General features: G+C 40.5%; 2 protein-coding genes across 2 annotated transcripts in view; one reads left to right on the forward strand and one right to left on the reverse strand.

Annotated features, from left to right (window-relative positions):
* LOC306753204 (rap1 GTPase-activating protein 2-like) overlaps positions 1-2,443 on the reverse strand; it is a gene marked incomplete at both ends in the record, with an annotated part of 36,230 nt that extends 33,787 nt beyond the window's left edge. Inside the window, one exon of the mRNA XM_079237067.1 lies at positions 2,400-2,443. Within this exon, the coding sequence (XP_079093193.1) occupies positions 2,400-2,443 (44 nt within the window). The remainder of the gene's footprint in view (positions 1-2,399) is intronic.
* A 12,161-nt stretch (positions 2,444-14,604) lies between these two features.
* Positions 14,605-20,000, forward strand: part of LOC306733147 (hydroperoxide isomerase ALOXE3) — a gene marked incomplete at both ends in the record, with an annotated part of 7,301 nt that continues 1,905 nt past the window's right edge. The window contains 10 exons of the mRNA XM_079214342.1: positions 14,605-14,760; positions 14,840-15,077; positions 16,036-16,117; positions 16,197-16,286; positions 16,377-16,492; positions 16,881-17,053; positions 17,134-17,277; positions 17,380-17,583; positions 19,374-19,460; positions 19,533-19,702. Of these exons, the coding sequence (XP_079070468.1) occupies positions 14,605-14,760; positions 14,840-15,077; positions 16,036-16,117; positions 16,197-16,286; positions 16,377-16,492; positions 16,881-17,053; positions 17,134-17,277; positions 17,380-17,583; positions 19,374-19,460; positions 19,533-19,702 (1,460 nt within the window). The remainder of the gene's footprint in view (positions 14,761-14,839; positions 15,078-16,035; positions 16,118-16,196; positions 16,287-16,376; positions 16,493-16,880; positions 17,054-17,133; positions 17,278-17,379; positions 17,584-19,373; positions 19,461-19,532; positions 19,703-20,000) is intronic.

The raw sequence follows: 20,000 nt of genomic DNA on the forward strand, positions 1-20,000 counted from the left end.
TAAACAAGGAATGGAGCAGGTACAGAAGGAGACTAGGGAAAAGGAGGTAGCAGGTAAGGAAATAATAATCTATCGAAGGGAAGAAGGATGTATACAATGTATGAAGGAGGTATAGGAGGAAACAAGGATCTATAGAAGGAGAGAAGGAGGTATGGAAGGAAACAAGGATCTATAGAAGGAGAGAAGGAGGTATGGGAGGAAACAAGGATATATAGGAGAGAAGGAGGTATGGGAGGAAACAAGGATCTATAGAAGGAGAGAAGGAGGTATGGGAGGAAACAAGGATCTAAAGAAGGAGAGAAGGAGGTAAGGAAGCTAAGAGAAGGAGGGAATTGGATTAGAAAAATAAATTGTGAATGATTGAAAAGGATGCTTGTGTAAGAGTTTCCACACACACACACACACACACACAAACACACGCCCACACACACACACAGACACACGCCCACACACACACACACACACACAGACACACGCCCACACACACACACACACACACACACAGATACACACACACACACACAACGTCGCCGTGAGCGACCGCCTCATCAAGCGCCACCTGTGACCTCTGACCTCCGATACGATGACATCTCACGTATAACCGGCGAGCTGAATATTTGGGGGCGGAGTCAGCTGTTCCCACCCGCCTCCAGTCATTATGCAAAGCTAAGCTAAGCTAACGGCCTCTCGTCCAACGTCTCCTGTAACCCGACAACAGGATCAAACCCTATGAAGACAACCAGGAATTTCATTTCATCTTTTTTATTTTATGCCATTTATCTTCGAGGCCAATGGGCAGCCAATCAGAGAGCAGCTGCCGTTGTGTTGAATGGATTTCAAGAGCAAAGAAGTTGCTCCTGATCTGCAGCAGATAGATGTTGTGTTGTTGGAAACAGAAACACAGAGGGAACCACCAGACTCTAAACCCTGAGGCTTTCTGTGTGAGAGATCCACCGAGAGAAAGGTCTCAACAAACGCGTTTAAAAAGAAAAGCTAAATGAATTCAAACCAAGTTCAGTTTCTTCTCGTCTTGAAGCACAACAATATAAAATAAGTTTGAGTTCACGACCGCAGACGAGCCAGAAAACTTTCAACCAAACGCCTTACAAGAGAAGAAGAATTAACTCCAACAACGTTCAGATGTCTTCTCATCTTGAACCACAACAAGAAACAATTCAACAATTCAACAATTCAACAATTCAACAATTCAACAATTCAACAAGTTGGAGACACAGACAACAATGACATGTATATACTACTTATAATAAATAATAATAATTAAGTCTGACTTCCTGCCACGTGAACAGAAATCATCTGCAAGAAAAGTTCCAACCAAACCCTATTCAAAAAGTAAAATATTAACTCAATGTCAGGAAGAATATTAATAAAGCTGACAGACTCATAACAATATATATGATGTAAAATGTAATAGTGGTCCAGACTTACATTAAATGAGTTAACTTTACTTGGCTTTAAAAAATATCACTTCTTACTAGTTTTTACCAAGTTAACAGTTACTTGCAGGTTGAAAATAACCAATTTATTAATTATTTTGAGTAAAGCTAACTTGATACACGCGAGTAAGAAACAACGGCTGCGGTCTGAGCATGTGCAGAAGCAACATGCAGTCCATCCAGACACGGTGGATCTAGTGGATCGGAAGCTGAGGCAAGAAAGACTTTTTGAGTCTGTTTTTTTCTTTTGAAGAACAATAAGGTAAGTTATCAAGTGTGTGTAAAATATGTAGCGTTACTGCTGCTAATGTTGAAAGACACTTCAACATGTGAACTATGGAGGGACCGAACAGGCGACCTTGTGCTTACGGGACGACCACTCCTGAGTTAGGTCACCTGGAAACCGATGTAATGGTCACACAATGAAAGTTGACGAACACATTTCGACACCCGGGAAGTCAGAGTTACAAATGAACGCATCATGACCAATCCTGATGTGCAGTGCAGTCAAGAGACATTACTGTTTGTAAAGCCAACAGCTGTTGAAGGTTTGCAAGAGGATGCAGCAACAGTAAGGTAATGTGTACCCAGCATGCAGTTCAGCAGTGTAATTTTATAAATGTACAATTATTAGTGTTACAAATTGTTTATGTCACAACAGTTTGTGACACAGTGACATCACAGTGACGTCACTGTGATGTCACTGTGGTGTCACTGTGATGTCACTGTGATGTCACTGTGATGTCACTGAGACATCTCAGATCAGAAATGAACTCAATCACCCCTGAGAGTGCGAGTAAGAGAAGTGATGAGATCATTCAGCCATTTATCAAAGGATATGAAACACACACACACACACACACACACACACACACACACACACACTCTCTCTCTCTCTCTCTCTCTCTCTCTCTCTCTCTCTCTCTCTCTCTCTCTCTCTCTCACCAGCCGAAGCCTCCGAACGACACGCTCCTCTTCCTCCTCAGCATGGTCTCTCCTCTTCTTTGTCTTCCTGGTCTTCTTATTGTGTCTGGTTTTCCTCTCTCTCTCCTCCCTCCTTTGCTCGTTCCCTCTCTCCCTTCACCGTCTCCTCGTCTCTCCACCTATAAATACTCACGTCTCTGTCAGACGCCCTCCTTCACACCGCCTCTCTCTCTCTCTCTCTCTCTCTCTCTCTCCATCCTCCTCCCGCCGTTAATGTTTCTCCTTCCCACTTCAATCCACTGCACAGAGAGGAGTGGGAGAGAGACATAGAGAAAGAGAGAGTCTCTCTCTCTCTCTATGTCTCTCTCTCCTATACATAATAAATGGAGGTAAATGGACGGAAACACAGTTTATTGTATTTCATGTTAAGTAACGAGGTTTAAGTCTACAATCTATTTATATTATATTTATATTTTATTTTATTAATATATGTTTTATGTCTGGGTTTCTCATTTTACTCGCATATTTTTCTTTTGCTACATTTTGCATAAAGAAAAGAGAAAACCGAACGTTTAGATCTGTGATCATGTTGTTTTATCCGCTGATGATCATATTAAAGATCATTGTGTGCTTTTTTTAAAGAAAAATACACAATAATTAAATACAAAATATCATTTTTTATGTCATTCAAACAAAGGTATCTGTTTTCTTTGAAGTACGAGAAGTCAAAGAGTATTTCTGGACTGGAACTGGTCAAAATGTAAACTCAGTTTTGTTGTAAATATGTAAATGGACCTGGAGGCGCCAGGAAACACAAGTTAATACATAACTGTGTGCCAGAAAAAACACAGAAGAAACAGAAAAAAAACTAAAGATAAACAGAAGATTCAAACCAACAACCTCGTGCTCCTCAGAGGACGGATGGTGGGTTCATCCTCTAAAGAGCAGGATTGTGATCTAAAGATATTTCTACTGTTCAAAAGGAATGTTTTGGTGATTTATTGATTTCATTTATATTGATAACACTTTTATTTTCACATAGTTTCTGATAATTGATGCAAATTGTTTGCAAATGTTGCCTCAGTGTGTAAAAGCTGCATGTTTTTGTTCTAGTAAGCAGTAAAAGTACTTCTACCACTCGATGCGGGTGAGATGCGCCGCAGGGCGGGGAGGACAGGAGGTCCAAGTGTTATACACAGGGTACATCCCAAGTCTCTAAAATGTACCCAGTGTCCACAGGGAAAGTCTGCTTCTTCTTCTTCAGTTTAAATGGCGGATGCAACCAACTTGACAAGGTGCATACTGCCACCTGCTGTACCGGAGTGCAGATTCAGGGTGCTGCTGCTGCTGATCCCTGAATCACACGTACAGAACCCTAGCTGGCCGTCACCATGCAGTTTAACCGGCTTCTCTACCATAGAGAGAAACAGAGGTGAAATCTGATTAGATAAGAGCGTTAAGCAAAGCGCTTAAGCCGCGTCAAGCTGCACCAGCGCGCTGGCCGGAAGCAGACAGACAAGGAAGGAGGAACAGACAAGACAGGAGCTGAGCAATGAGAAAATAAGCTAATAGGGAAAATAATTATAATACATGTAGTGTATTTGTGAAAAAGGATTGAATTATAAAAGAGATAGAACTTTGTGATTCTGTTTAGGCCAGCAGAGATGTAAAGTCAGCAGTCGTAGAGACAGTAGTAGTAAAGTCAGTAGTATTAGAGACAGTAGTAGTAAAGTCAGTAGTATTAGAGACAGTAGTAGTAAAGTCAGTAGTATTAGAGACAGTAGTAGTAAAGTCAGTAGTATTAGAGACAGTAGTAGTAAATTCAGTAGTATTAGAGACAGTAGTAGTAAAGTCAGTAGCAGTAAAGTCAGCACTAGTAGAGTCAGTAGCAATAAAGTCAGTAGTATTAGAGTCAGTAGTAATACAGTCAGTAGTAGAGTCAGTAGTAATAAAGTCAGTAGTATTAGAGTCAGTAGTAGTAAAGTCAGCACTAGTAGAGTCAGTAGTAGTAAAGTCAGTAGTATTAGAGACAGTAGTAGTAAAGTCAGTAGTATTAGAGTCAGTAGTAGTAAAGTCAGCACTAGTAGAGTCAGTAGTAGTAGAGTCAGTAGTAGTAAAGTCAGCAGTAGTAGAGTCAGTAGTAGTAGAGTCAGTACTAGTAAAGTCAGCAGTAGTAGAGTCAGTAGTTTTAGAGTCAGCAGTAGTAGTAGAGTTAGTAGTAGTAAAGTCAGCAGTAGTAGAGTCAGTAGTAGTAGAGTCAGTAGTAGTAGAGTCAGTAGTAGTAGAGTCAGTAGTAGTAGAGTCAGTAGTAGTAAAGTCAGCAGTAGTAGAGTCAGTAGTAGTAGAGTCAGTAGTAGTAAAGTCAGTAGTAGAGTCAGTAGTAGTAGAGTCAGTAGTAGAGTCAGTAGTAGTAGAGTCAGTAGTACTAGTTGAGTCAGTAGTAGTCAGCAGTAGTAGAGTCAGTAGTTTTAGAGTCACCAGTAGTAGTAGAGTCAGTAGTAGAGTCAGTAGTAGTAGAGTCAGTAGTAGTAGAGTCAGTAGTAGTAAAGTCAGCAGTAGTAGAGTCAGTAGTAGTAGAGTCAGTAGTAGAGTCAGTAGTAGTAGAGTCAGTAGTAGTAGAGTCAGTAGTAGTAAAGTCAGCAGTAGTAGAGTCAGTAGTAGTAGAGTCAGTAGTAGTAGAGTCAGTAGTACTAGTTGAGTCAGTAGTAGTCAGCAGTAGTAGAGTCAGTAGTTTTAGAGTCACCAGTAGTAGTAGAGTCAGTAGTAGTAGAGTCAGTAGTAGTAAAGTCAGCAGTAGTAGAGTCAGCAGTAGTAGAGTCAGTAGTAGTAGAGTCAGTACTAGTAAAGTCAGCAGTAGTAGAGTCAGTAGTTTTAGAGTCAGCAGTAGTAGTAGAGTCAGTAGTAGTAGAGTCAGTAGTAGTAGAGTTAGTAGTAGTAAAGTCAGCAGTAGTAGAGTCAGTAGTTTTAGAGTCAGCAGTAGTAGTAGAGTCAGTAGTAGTAGAGTCAGTAGTAGTAGAGTCAGTAGTAGTAAAGTCAGTAGTAGAGTCAGTAGTATTAGAGTCAGTAGTAGAGTCAGTAGTAGTAGAGTCAGTAGTACTAGTTGAGTCAGTAGTAGTCAGCAGTAGTAGAGTCAGTAGTTTTAGAGTCACCAGTAGTAGTAGAGTCAGTAGTAGTAGAGTCAGTAGTAGTAAAGTCAGCAGTAGTAGAGTCAGTAGTAGTAGAGTCAGTAGTAGTAAAGTCAGTAGTAGAGTCAGTAGTAGTAGAGTCAGTAGTAGAGTCAGTAGTAGTAGAGTCAGTAGTACTAGTTGAGTCAGTAGTAGTCAGCAGTAGTAGAGTCAGTAGTTTTAGAGTCACCAGTAGTAGTAGAGTCAGTAGTAGAGTCAGTAGTAGTAGAGTCAGTAGTAGTAGAGTCAGTAGTAGTAAAGTCAGCAGTAGTAGAGTCAGTAGTAGTAGAGTCAGTAGTAGAGTCAGTAGTAGTAGAGTCAGTAGTAGTAGAGTCAGTAGTAGTAAAGTCAGCAGTAGTAGAGTCAGTAGTAGTAGAGTCAGTAGTAGTAGAGTCAGTAGTAGTAGAGTCAGTAGTACTAGTTGAGTCAGTAGTAGTCAGCAGTAGTAGAGTCAGTAGTTTTAGAGTCACCAGTAGTAGTAGAGTCAGTAGTAGTAGAGTCAGTAGTAGTAAAGTCAGCAGTAGTAGAGTCAGTAGTAGTAGAGTCAGTAGTAGTAGAGTCAGTAGTAGTAAAGTCAGCAGTAGTAGAGTCAGTAGTAGTAGAGTCAGTAGTAGTAAAGTCAGTAATAGTAGAGTCAGTAGTAGTAGAGTCAGTAGTAGTAAAGTCAGCAGTAGTAGAGTCAGTAGTAGTAGAGTTAGTAGTAGAGTCAGTAGTAGTAGAGTCAGTAGTAGTAAAGTCAGTAGTAGTAAAGTCAGCACTAGTAGAGTCAGTAGTAGTAGAGTCAGTAGTAGTAAAGTCAGCAGTAGTAGAGTCAGTAGTAGTAGAGTCAGTAGTAGTAAAGTCAGCAGTAGTAGAGTCAGTAGTAGTAGAGTCAGTAGTAGTAAAGTCAGTAGTAGTAAAGTCAGCACTAGTAGAGTCAGTAGTAGTAGTCAGTAGTAGTAGAGTCAGTAGTAGTAAAGTCAGCAGTAGTAGAGTCAGTAGTAGTAGAGTCAGTAGTAGTAAAGTCAGTAATAGTAGAGTCAGTAGTAGTAGAGTCAGTAGTAGTAGAGTCAGTAGTAGTAAAGTCAGCAGTAGTAGAGTCAGTAGTAGTAGAGTCAGTAGTAAAGTCAGTAGTAGTAGAGTCAGTAGTAGTAAAGTCAGTAGTAGTAAAGTCAGCACTAGTAGAGTCAGTAGTAGTAGTCAGTAGTAGTAGAGTCAGTAGTAGTAAAGTCAGCAGTAGTAGAGTCAGTAGTAGTAGAGTCAGTAGTAGTAAAGTCAGCAGTAGTAGAGTCAGTAGTAGTAGAGTCAGTAGTTGTAGAGTCAGTAGTAGTAAAGTCAGCAGTAGTAGAGTCAGCACTAGTAGAGTCAGTAGTTGTAGAGTCAGTAGTAGTAAAGTCAGTAGTAGTAAAGTCAGCACTAGTAGAGTCAGTAGTAGTAGAGTCAGTAGTTGTAGAGTCAGTAGTAGTAGAGTCAGTAGTAGTAAAGTCAGCAGTAGTAGAGTCAGTAGTAGTAGAGTCAGTAGTAGTAAAGTCAGCAGTAGTAGAGTCAGCACTAGTAGAGTCAGTAGTAGTAGAGTCAGTAGTTGTAGAGTCAGTAGTAGTAGAGTCAGTAGTTGTAGAGTCAGTAGTAGTAAAGTCAGCAGTAGTAGAGTCAGCACTAGTAGAGTCAGTAGTAGTAGAGTCAGTAGTAGTAGAGTCAGTAGTAGTAGAGTCAGTAGTTGTAGAGTCAGTAGTAGTAAAGTCAGCAGTAGTAGAGTCAGCACTAGTAGAGTCAGTAGTAGTAAAGTCAGCAGTAGTAGAGTCAGCACTAGTAGAGTCAGTAGTAGTAGAGTCAGTAGTTGTAGAGTCAGTAGTAGTAAAGTCAGTAGTAGTAAAGTCAGCACTAGTAGAGTCAGTAGTAGTAGAGTCAGTAGTAGTAGAGTCAGTAGTAGTAAAGTCAGCAGTAGTAGAGTCAGTAGTTTTAGAGTCAGCAGTGGTTTTTTTACCAGCGAGCCAGCCAGCAGCGACAGCGACAGGTCAGCACGGGAGAGGCAGCATGGGGCGTTTTGTTTGTTTATTTGTTTGTTTGATCATTTTGAGTTACAATAAATAGCAATAAAACCGGACTCCCGCTTGGACCCTGCGTTATTTTGGCTGCGTCATTTAACCAAACCATCGGTGCATCAGTGGCTTTTGATATTGGTTTATTTTCTTTAATTTACATTCATTTATTTGGTTTTACGGGACAAATGGCCACTACAAGCTGTCTATCATTTTTTATAAAATATACTTTTACTATAACTCTTTTGGATCCCGGACCTCATTTCCCACCACCTCCCAGGATCTGAACAAATAGTTTACAGTAGTTTTAGAGTCAGTAGTAGTAGAGTCAGTAGTAGTAAAGTCAGCAGTAGTAAAGTCAGTAGTCGTAGAGTCAGTAGTAGTAAAGTCAGCAGTAGTAGAGTCAGTAGTTTTAGAGTCAGCAGTAGTAGAGTCAGTAGTAGTAAAGTCAATAGTCGTAGAGTCAGTAGTAGTAGAGTCAGTAGTTTTAGAGTCAGTAGTAGTAGAGTCAGTAGTAGTAGAGTCAGTAGTAGTAGAGTCAGTAGTAGTAAAGTCAGTAGTAGAGTCAGTAGTAGTAAAGTCAGTAGTAGAGTCAGTAGTACTAGTAGAGTCAGTAGTAGTCAGCAGTAATAGTCAGTAGTAGTAAAGTCAGTAGTAGAGTCAGTAGTACTAGTAGAGTCAGTAGTAGTCAGCAGTAGTAGTCAGTAGTAGTAAAGTCAGTATTAGTAGAGTCAGTAGTAGTAGTAGAGTCAGTAGTAGTAAAGTAAGTAGTATTAGAGTCAGTAGTAGTAAAGACAGTAGTAGTAGAGCCAGTAGTAGTAGTAGAGTCAGTAGTAGAGTCAGTAGTAGTAGTAGAGTCATTCGTAGAGTCAGTAGTAGTAGTCAGTAGTAGACTCAGTGGTAGAGTCATTAGTAGAATCAGTAGTAGAGTCAGTAGTAGTAGTAGTAGAGTCATTAGTAGAGTCAGTAGTAGTCAGTAGTAGACTCAGTAGTAGTAGAGTCACTAGTAGTAGAGTCAGTAGTAGTAGAGTCAGTAGTAGTAGAGTCAGTAGTAGTAGAGTCAGTAGTATTAAAGTATGAAACAGAGAGGGATGAAGAGAGAGACATCATGTTGCTATAGAACAGGGACATTTTGTTCTGATGTTAAAGGCCAGACAGAGCAGGTGGCTGTAACACACACACACACACACACACACACACACACACACACACACACACACACACACACACTGAGAACAACAGCCGTTGAGGTGAGAGACAATATTTTGTGACTCTATGAAGAACCAACCCATGACGTCATCTCATGACTGTGTTACTGCTTTATAGAATATTAATACGTACACTTTATATTACGTTATATGTGTATTGTGTATTATTAGTATCCATTATATATGAACAATACTCCGAACTTGATTAATTTTTTGTTTAATGCTAAACTGCATTTCGTTGTCTCGTTACAATTTTCCAAAAATGAAGTGCCACATGTCCGCTGCGAGCAGGGTTCGAACCTGCGCGGGGAGACCCCATTGGATTTCAAGTCCAACGCCTTAACCACTCGGCCATCGCAGCTTACGTCATCAAGTCCAACACTGCTAGATTTAATAGATACCTGAGAAGTATCGTGTAGCAATAAAGCAAATTAAGATGTTACACACTGACAACTATCGTCCCACGAACCGTTCAGGAGTATTTACATTGATTTCAGGCTAGTAAAAATTAAAACAACAACAACAACATGTCTTATTCCAGTAAAACACTTTAAACTCACTTGCAGTTTAAAATCCAAGATGGCGTACTCTTCCGTTTTGTTGTTTATCCAACAGCGGCCGCTGGTGGCCCGGAGCTGTATTACCAAAATAAACCAGACTTTTAAAATAAAATAAAAATAAGTAAATATATATATATTTATTTATTTTTCTATGTGAACACAAGTGTTGTTTCTATTGTTTAGAGCAGGGGTGTCAAACTCATTTTCACCCCTGGCCACATCAGCATCATGGTCGTCCTCAAAGGGCCGGTTGTAACTGTAACACTGTATACACTCCTCCTGAACATTATGTTAAATAACTGTCTTTGTATTAGATTATTGTTTATTCAAGTGTGAAAATATTGTACATGCATTTATATAAATTTTAAAAATATATGTAAGCAAATTTCTCTGTTACTATGACAGAAATCCATTTAATTTAGGGTTAAGAAACCCACGTTACTAAATTATAATAAATAATAAATATACAATTATAAAAGATCAAACTTAAAACAGAAGAAAATAACAAAGACAAAGATCAAACGCATGTTATTATATTAACTTTCTTCAAAGCTTTTTTGTCACAGTTGAGAAGGACATAACTGGTCCAACAAATAATTGTGAGCAAATAAGAACATGCATGTGGTCTGGGGCAGTGGTTCAACTGGTCTGGGGCAGTGGTTCAACTGGTCTGGGGAAGTGGTTCTGAACTGGTCTGGGGCAGTGGTTCAACTGGTCTGGGGCAGTGGTTCAACTGGTCTGAGGCAGTGGTTCAACTGGTTTGGGGCAGTGGTTCAACTGGTCTGGCTGCAGGATCCACCTTGACCTTTTAATGACAAGCTGAGATCCAATGCAAGGAACATTTTCGACTTCTCAAATTGATGTAATGATATGGTGCAGTTTGAACCTGAGAAACTACACAATATCACAGTATGCCAACACAAAAAAATAATTGTTTGAAATATTCCCTTTTACACTCAATTAAAAACATGAAATAAAAAAGGTTGGGAATGAAGCGAACTATCACAAATAGTCCAACGTCTAAATCCACGCAAGTAAAGCGTGTTGTGAACACAGCATTGAGGAGTGTGAATAGATGGCACTCCTCTGCATAACAAAAAACGCCTTCAAAATAAAAGCACATAAAAAATCCCTTTCAAAATAAAAGCCCATGCAAAGGTCCGCGATTCACTGAAAACGGGTGCGCGAAGCTGTCACAGGCCACATAAAATTCCCTGGCGGGCCGGATTCGGACCGCGGGCCTTGAGTTTGACACCAGTGTTTTAGAGCATGATTTTGGTCATGTTACATTTTATTCCCGTAAAGTTATTGAATATTTGTTATGATAAAAATGTACCATACTTTGTATTATAATAATAAAATAATTAATCAAAAGCACATTTTTCTAAATGTTCTATAATTGTCACATGACCCGCGGCATAATTACGCGGTTCAACCACCGGGAAAAGGTTTGACTGCTGATTGTCTTCGGCCTATTTCAGTAAAACAAGATGCGATCGTTGAGTTACGTTACGATGCGTTTGAGCTCTCGTAAGTAAAACAATTTGTTTTGGACGACAGTAAATTATGACTTCATGCTGATGTAAAATGTAATCTGGTAAAACAAATAATGTGGGTGACAAACTTGAATAAATCCAGTTGTTTGAACAAGATGTAAACAGCTTATAAAACTTCATCAATAAAAATACAGTCTTTTATTGTATAATTGTATTGTCTATTCTGTTTTTTTGTTTTAAATGCAAATCACAACGATAGATGACTAGCAAATAGTTGAAGATGAAAATAAATACTTTTGTGAGCTACAAAGTACAAAGCTACAAAGTACAAAGCTACAAAATACAAAGCTACAAATTACAAAGCTACAAAGTACAAAGCTACAAATTACAAAGCTACAAAGCTACAAAGCTACAACCACACGGCTCGTTGTTCACAGAGTTCATGTCAAACATGAAAGAAGAAAAGTTGAAGATACTGGCTGTGTGTGTGTGTGTGTGTGTGTGTGTGTGTGTGTGTGTGTGTGTGTGTGTGTGTGTGTGTGTGTGTGTGTGAGCAAAAGGAATGTGTGTGGACTGAAATAATACACAATGTTACCAACTGAACGTTCTGTGTTTATCACAAAACGTAACATTTAAGACTGTACGAATAAAAGTTGGTCCTTGAAATGAACCAATGGGGATGTAGCTCAGTGGTAGAGCGCGTGCTTCGCATGTATGAGGCCCCGGGTTCAATCCCCGGCATCTCCAGATAAATTGCTTTATTTATTAAAGCATTTATTTATTATATTTAGGTCACTCCCCCTTCCCAATGGCCGTTTCTCAAGATGCGTTCTTCTATGTACTCGTGTTCTCTGTACTCGTGTTCTCGTGGACTGTGATTTAAGGATGTGTTCATGCGAGAGGTTCTTTGTTTAAGCATCAAATCTGTGGTCGGTTAGTCCAGAATCATCTTAATTAAAAAGATACGCCGACGGGTTGAGGTCCTGCTCGCGGACCGTGAGCCCCGCAGCACCGGGCCGTCAGCACTTTTACTTTGAACTACAGAGGTGTCTTATTACTTTTTACCGAATTGTTTGCAATTATTAGCGTACTTGGTATTGAGAAACGGCCAACGTCTTTTTAAAACATCTTTCATTTTTGGCAGATCGCATCACGGTGAAAGAACTCGTTTTCTGAAAAACAGAAAAGTCTGGTTCCACTGGGGCTCGAACCCAGGACCTTCTGCGTGTAAAGCAGACGTGATAACCGCTACACTATGGAACCGGATGTACAATTTATGGAAGGAATTTAACTTAATAAATAAAGTATATTTATGTGTGGTTGCTATAATCATTATTGATATCTACCTTTTTATGACGTAATTCTTTTTTGTGTTCAACAGTCGTCTAAAACTGACAGACAGTCCCGGTTTACACACTCTTTATGTGTGTGTGTGTGTGTGTGTGTGTGTGTGTGTGTGTGTGTGTGTGTGTGTGTGTGTGTAGTGTCTGGAATAACATAAATATCACCACAGTTACCTGTAATATGAGACAGAATACACATTACATCCATGTAAGTGACCGGCCAGCAGAGGGATTCACAGCTCATGAGTATATTCTGTATTCAATAAAACTGATAGCAGATACAATAAAGTTTTTATTTCTTACCAGCACAGTAGAAAGTATTTTATTTAATAAAACTATTGTACATTTTACTGCACTAGATTTGTCTGACAGCTTTGGTTACTAATATAAATAATAATCAATTTATAATAATTATAATACAACAATTTAACATATATTATTCATTTAGTACTTTAAGTGTATTTCTACTTTTACTTTTTACAAAGTATTTCTGTATATTTCTACTCTGAGTTTGAGATCTGAATTCTTCTTCCCTCTGGATAATAAATATTCAGGTAAAGCCGTGTTTCCTGCAGGGAGTCGATCAGGAAGTGGAGGTGTTCTTTGTGGGTGGGGCCTGACGCAAAGGGGCGTGTTCTTCACCTGCAGCCTCAGCCCTCAGAGGCTCGAGGAGGCGTCGCTCTGCAGGTTCGTTTCTCTGCTTTCTGTTGAAGAATATTCACAAAGCTGCAAAATAATACATTTTAAAATGTAACAAATATTACAATTAATTCATAATAACGCTTATTTGTTGCAGCTCGTACGTTTTTAGTTTGAGTTATTTATTTTATTACTACTTTTACAATTAATTTACATCAAGTACAAGAATATTTAACGTCACTCAACAAACTAATTTTCCAGATCATTTTAATTTGCATGTTTTGCTTCATGTTATTTTCTTCACAGTTTATATATTAATTCATCTGTTACATATATTTTTGATTAATTTAGCAGAGAAATCCATTTATTCTTAAATATTTTATGTTTAGTCAGAATATTGAAGATAACACCAACATAATTAAAAACTCCCCGCGTGTATTTAATGTTTAAAAAGCACAGAATTAGTTTATTAATCCAAAGCTCGATGATGTCGGGGTCAAAGGTCACAGCAGGCAGGCGTCTTCACATAATGTTCCTTTTGGGGTTTTAAACTGTTTCATACGTAATTAAATCAAATGTTATGAGTCTTAATTTACCTTGTAGACGTCTTTGAAATGAAATCTGATCAAACAGTCATTAAAATGTAATTAAATTAATTTAAAAAGTAACATAATAATCACTAAAAAGAATAAAACAAAGAAAACAGTTGTCACGGTGCAAATATTCTGCTCTGCTGACCTCAAAACTAATTATATTATACATATTGTTTTATTTTATGAAATTTGTCCACATTGAACTCAAACAATCCAATAAATATAAGGAATTACATTTCCAACAATAAAAAAAAAAAAACATGAATATTTGCTTTGGTTGTTTGCTCAACCATATTCATATTTTACCATCTAAGAGCCTCAAACTTAACTTATATTACATATAATAATATATTAAATGTAATAGTATTTGTTTTTAGAAACAAATTGACATTAGATTCGATTGTTGTTGTTTGAAGTTGTTGTTTCCATAAAAAAAAAAAATCGTATATATATATATAAATGATATTCTTATATTTTGCTAGTTGTTATTTGCTCTCTGACAGTTAAACTCAGAACAGGAAGTTCCCGCGTGAGGAGAACAACAGAAGGAGGACGTGACCTTTGACGCCCACGCTAGCGCTACTGAAGCTCATTTCCAAGTCAAATCTCAGAGAGATAAACAAATGAGCTGCTCAGAGTTCAGCAGGAGGAAGATTTAACAGAACAAAGAAAAAGTGTTTTTTAAGGATTTCATTTTCAGAAACAGACAAATAAAGAGAAGACATACATTGCTAATGCTAACAGGTCCTAGGTCATTAAATCATGCTAACACATTAAAGCTAATGCTAATAGGTCCCAGGTTATGAAATTAAGCTAACAGACTGGAGCTAATGCTAACAGGTGCCAGGTCAGGACATGCTAACAGACTGAAGCTAATGCTAACAGGTCCCAGGTCAGGACATCATGCTAACAGACTAAAGCTAATGCTAACAGGTCCCAGGTTAGGACATCATGCTAACCCATTAAAGTTAATGTTAACAGGTCCCAGGTCAGGACATCATGCTAACAGACTGAAGCTAATGCTAACAGGTCCCAGGTCAGGAAATCATGCTAACAGACTGAAGCTAGTGCTAACAGGTCCCAGGTCAGGACATCATGCTAACAGACTGAAGCTAATGCTAACAGGTCCCAGGTCAGGACATCATGCTAACAGACGTGCCCTAAAGTCTACCGTCCTCACCAGCTGTCTCACCATGTCCCACGCGATGGCTTCCTGTCAGGAGTTTGAGGTCACCGTCCACACCTCACCTGGTCCCACCTGTGGAACCTTCAGCCGCCTGTGGCTCAACCTGATTGGCTCTCAAGGGGAGACCCCGCCCATCAGCGTGAGCGAGGGCGACCGCCGTCTCCTGCCCGGGTCGGTGAGTTTCATCACTAACGGGATTCCAACGCAAGCCGTTAAACGTCACGAACAACGATCTCGCCCTTCTGCACCGACAGTCGCTGCCGGTTCGGGTTCGGGGCGCCGGTCCTCTGGGTCGTCTGGTTCTGGTCCGACTTCGTCTGGAGGCTCGGGCCGGATTCCCCGACCTGAACTGGCACTGCAGCCGGGTGGAGGTCCGCGAGCTGGCGGGCGGCCAGGAGGCGGGGCCTGAGAGGGATCCACAGGTACAGGTGTTCCTGTGCGAGCGGTGGCTGCGACCAGCAGAGGGCGACGTGGAGCTGAGGAGCGGAAAGCGTTAGTTACCTTTAAAAGTTAACCTTTTAAATATACTTTCATACTCGGTAGACGTTTACTCTACTACTGTACTTGTGCATGAGTAATAATACTCTAATGATAGAATATACAACAGTAGATATATAATAGTCAAGCAGACACAGTTTTAATACTTTAAGTACATTTTACTGATTATATTTTACAAACCTTTACTGAAGGAACATTTTACTGTAACAGAGTATTTTTTAAGTTAGCTATGAGTACTTTTACCTCGAACAGAGTATTTTTGAAGTTAGCCATGCGTACTTTCACCTCTAACAGAGTATTTTTGTAGTTACCTATGAGTACTTTTACCTCTAATAGAATATTATTAAAGTTAGCTATGCATACTTTTACCTCTAACAGAGTATTATTAAAGTTAGCTATGTGTACTTTTACCTCTAACAGAGTATTTTTGAAGTTAGCTATGCGTACTTTTACCTCTAACAGAGTATTTTTGTAGTTACCTATGAGTACTTTTACCTCTAATAGAGTATTATTAAAGTTAGCTATGCGTACTTTTACCTCTAACAGAGTATTTTTGAAGTTAGCTATGCGTACTTTTACCTCTAACAGTATTTTTGAAGTTAGCTATGCATACTTTTACCTCTAACAAAGTATTATTGAAGTTAGCTATGTGTACATTTACCTCTAACAGAGTATTTTTTAAGTTACCTAGGAGTACTTTTACCTCTAACAGAATATTTTTTAAGTTAGCTATGTGTACTTTTACCTCTAACAGAGTATTTTTGAAGTTAGCTGTGCGTACTTTCACCTCAAACAGAGTATTTTTGAAGTTAGCCGTGCGTACTTTCATCTCTAACAGAGTATTTTTGAAGTTAGCCGTGCGTACTTTCACCTCTAACAGAGTATTTTTGAAGTTAGCCGTGCGTACTTTCATCTCTAACAGAGTACTAGTACTGCACTACTCTCCCTGCAGTGTGTTTGCTGCAGGACGAGACAGAGGAGAAGCTGAAGCAGCAGCGACTCAAACAGCTGCAGCTTCAACAGAAGCTCATCAGGTAAAAAACACAAACAAACATATTTGGTGTCGGGATCTCCGGCAGGATAAAGCATTGAGGCCACGTGGTGTTTTTGCAGATGGCGTCGGTTCGTGGATGGCGCTCCACAATGCGTGGACCTGAGCAGTCTGTCTGAACTCGGGCCGAACCTCAGCTACTCCCACAAGAGGTGAAGTCAGGCTCTCACGGCGGGAGGTTGTTGGTCACAAACACACGAGATACAAGGAGGTGAGCTGTGTGTCTGCTTGTCTGTCCTCAGCCCAGCCGCCAATGTGCACTATCTGACAGGCTTCGCCGACCGACTGGAGGCCTGGTCCAGTTTTGCAGAGCTGGAGGCGTTTTTTGCCCACGTCGGACACCAGAACCGCACCGCCGGTGAGAAGCAAAACACGGACAGCAGAACAAGACCGTCACACTGGGAAGAGACACAAGCTAACAGGTCCCAGGTCATGACATCATGCTAACAGACTGATGCTAAGCGACTCCTCTGGTTGTATAGAAGTCTATGCTTCATGTGTTAAAGCTGCATTCTCTCTCCTGACCACCAGGGGGCGACTCCTCTGGTAAAATAGAAGTCTATGATTAATGTATTAAAGCTGCATTCTCTCTCCACTTCCGTTTATCAGTTACAAAAAAAACAAGATGTCCACGGTTACACTTTTTTATTGCCGAATTTCAAAACGTCGGTCCACAAACTAGCGGGTGACTTTTAAAAGTGATAGAACTTCCACAATGTGCAGATTAACAGGTCGGTTTCTCTCAGGGTTCGTTAAGGCTCACTGGATGGAGGATTGGTATTTTGGCTACCAGTGTCTGAATGGCTGCAACCCGCTGATGCTGCGTCAGATCCGCCTCCTCCCTCCCAACCTGTCCGTCACCTCTGACATGCTTCGCCCCTTCCTGTCTGGAGGCTCCTCCCTCGAGCAGGAGCTAGAGGTGTGCACGTCCTCTCTGACCTCCAGCTGTTTAAGTATGAAATACAGCTGCTCTATCTCGATGTCTTGTGATTGTGACAGAGGGGGGACGTTTACCTGCTGGACTTCGAGGTTTTGGACGGAGTCCCGGCCAACGCCGTCAACGGACAGCAGACCTACCTGTGCGCTCCGCTGTGCCTTCTGCACCTGAACCGCCAGGGACAGCTGGTCCCCATCGCCATCCAGGTGAACCGCAGGTGTTGGGATTCAGGTGGCGCCGCTGCAGAACAGTGTGGGTTCTCGTGTGTCTGTCGCTTGTAGTTTAGTTATAACTTGTTGCTCCTCCAGCTGCAGCAAACTCCCGGCCTCCAGAACCCGGTCTTCCTGCCCTCTGACCCCGGCTGTGATTGGCTGTTGGCTAAGATTTGGGTTCGCTGCGCAGACTTCCAGTGCCACCAGTTGGCCTCCCACTACCTGAGGACTCACATGCTGGGAGAGCTGTGCTGCGTGGCCACGCTGAGGCAGCTTCCAGAGCCGCACCCGCTGCACCAGGTCCACACACTCTTCATTGTGTTACGTTGTTGCGTTACGTTGTTGCATTACATTGTTGCTTTACGTTGTTGCGTTATGTTGTTGCATTACATTGTTGCTTTACATTGTTGCATTACGTTGTTGCGTTACGTTGTTGCATTACGTTGTTGCTTTGCGTTGTTGTATTACGTTGTTCCATTACGTTATTGCATTGCGTTGTTGCTTTACGTTGTTGTGTTACATTGTTGCGAAACGTTGTTGCGTTACATTGTTGCTTACCATTGTTGCATGGCATTGTTGCTTTAAGTTGTTGCGTTCCGTTATTGTGTTACGTTGTTGTGTTACGTTGTTGCTTTACATTGTTGCATGACATTGTTGCTTTACGCGATTGTGTTACGTTATTGTGTTACATTGTTGCAATACGTTGTTGCATTACACTGTTGCTTTACATTGTTGCTTTACGTTGTTGCGTTACGTTGTTGCATTACATTGTTGCATTACATTGTTGCTTTACATTGTTGCATTACGTTGTTGTGTTACGTTGTTGCGTTACGTTGTTGCGTTACGTTGTTGCGTTACGTTGTTGCATTACGTTGTTGCATTACGTTGTTGCATTACATTGTTGCTTTACGTTGTTACATTGTTGCATTATATTGTTGCTTTGCATTGTTGCATTACATTGTTTCATTATGTTGTTGCTTTGCATTGTTGCTTTACATTGTTGCTTTACGTTGTTGCATTACGTTGTTGCATGACATTGTTGCTTTACGTTGTTGCGTTACGTTATTGTGTTACGTTGTTGCTTTACATTGTTGCATGCCATTGTTGCTTTACGTTATTGTGTTACGTTATTGTGTTACGTTGTTGCTTTACATTGTTGCATACCATTGTTGCTTTACGTTATTGTGTTACGTTGTTGTGTTTCGTTGTTGCTCTACATTGTTGCATTACATTGTTGCTTTACATTGTCACATTGTTGCTTTATGTTATTGTTTTGCGTTGTTGCTTTATGTTGTTGCTTTACTTTGTTGATTTACGTTGTTGCGTTACGTTGTTGCATTACATTGTTGCTTTACATTGTCACGTTGTTGCGTTACGTTGTTGCTTTGCGTTGTTGCTTTGTGTTGTTGCTTCATGTTGTTGCTTTACTTTGTTGCGTTACATCGTCAAGTTACATTGCTGCTTTACGTTGTTGCTTTACGTTGTTGCTTTATTTTATTGTGTTACATTGTTGCTTTACGCTGTTGCTTTACTTTGTTGCTTTACTTTACTGCGTTACGTTGTTGTGTTACATTGTTGTGTTACATTGTTGAGTTACGTTGTTACGTTGTTGCGTTACGTTGTTACATTGTTGCGTTACGTTGTTGCGTTACGTTGTTGCGTTACGTTGTTGCGTTACATTGTTGCTTTGCGTTGTTGCTTTACTTTGTTGCGTTACGTTTTTGCTTCACGTTGTTGCTTTACTTTGTTGCTTTACTTTGTTGCTTTACTTTATTGCGTTACGTTGTTGGTTCACGTTGTTGCTTCACATTGTTGTGTTACATTGTTGCTTTACGTTGCTGAGCAACATTGTTGCAGAGACGAGTTAGCAAACGTAGTGGAGCGTTTAGCAGCTAAAGAGGTGGTGAAGCTGAAAGAGAGAGAATAGTGGACACAAACACAAAGACTCCTAATGACTCATCATGTTGATGTGTAACTGCTGGATGTGAACAAATAAAATGTCACCTTAAAATATCTTAATGAGTTCACCGCTCGTTTCTGCTATGTCTCACACATTGAAATGTTGTGTATTGCGTTTTTTGTGTAAACAGTTGCTGATGCCTCACGTCAGGACGTCCCTACAGATCAACTTCCAGGCCCGAATGTCGCTGCTGGCGGCCAACGGGGTGTTTGATAAGGTTAGCTTTAGCCGTAGCAGAAGAGCTAAAGGGGGTGTGGTGCACTGATCCGTCGTTGTGTTCTTCTCTCAGGCGGCGGGCTCCGGTCTGGAGGCATTACCTGTCCTCCTGTCCAGGGCGTCAGACCGGATCCGTTATGAATCCCTGTGTGTCCCTGACGACCTGAAGCAGCGCGGCGTGGACCAACTGCCTCAGAGCTACTACGCCCAGGACGCCCTGAGGGTCTGGGGGGCGCTGCACAGGTACCAGGAGAACCAGACCCAGACCATGTTTACTGAGGGATAATGCAAGATAGAAGTCATTTATATAGACTTCTATACAACCAGAGGAGTCACTCCCTGGTGGTCAGGAGAGAGAATGCAGCTTTAACACATGAAGCATATACTTCTATACAACCAGAGGAGTCACCCCCTGGTGGTCAGGAGAGAGAATGCAGCTTTAACACATGAAGCATATACTTCTATACAACCAGAGGAGTCTCCCCCTTGTGGTCAGGAGAGAGAATGCAGCTTTAAACATGGTGTGGGCTCATATATAGTG

The sequence above is a fragment of the Taurulus bubalis genome (genome assembly GCF_910589615.1).
Source record: "Taurulus bubalis genome assembly, chromosome: 2".
In the NCBI taxonomy this organism is placed as follows: domain Eukaryota; kingdom Metazoa; phylum Chordata; class Actinopteri; order Perciformes; family Cottidae; genus Taurulus; species Taurulus bubalis.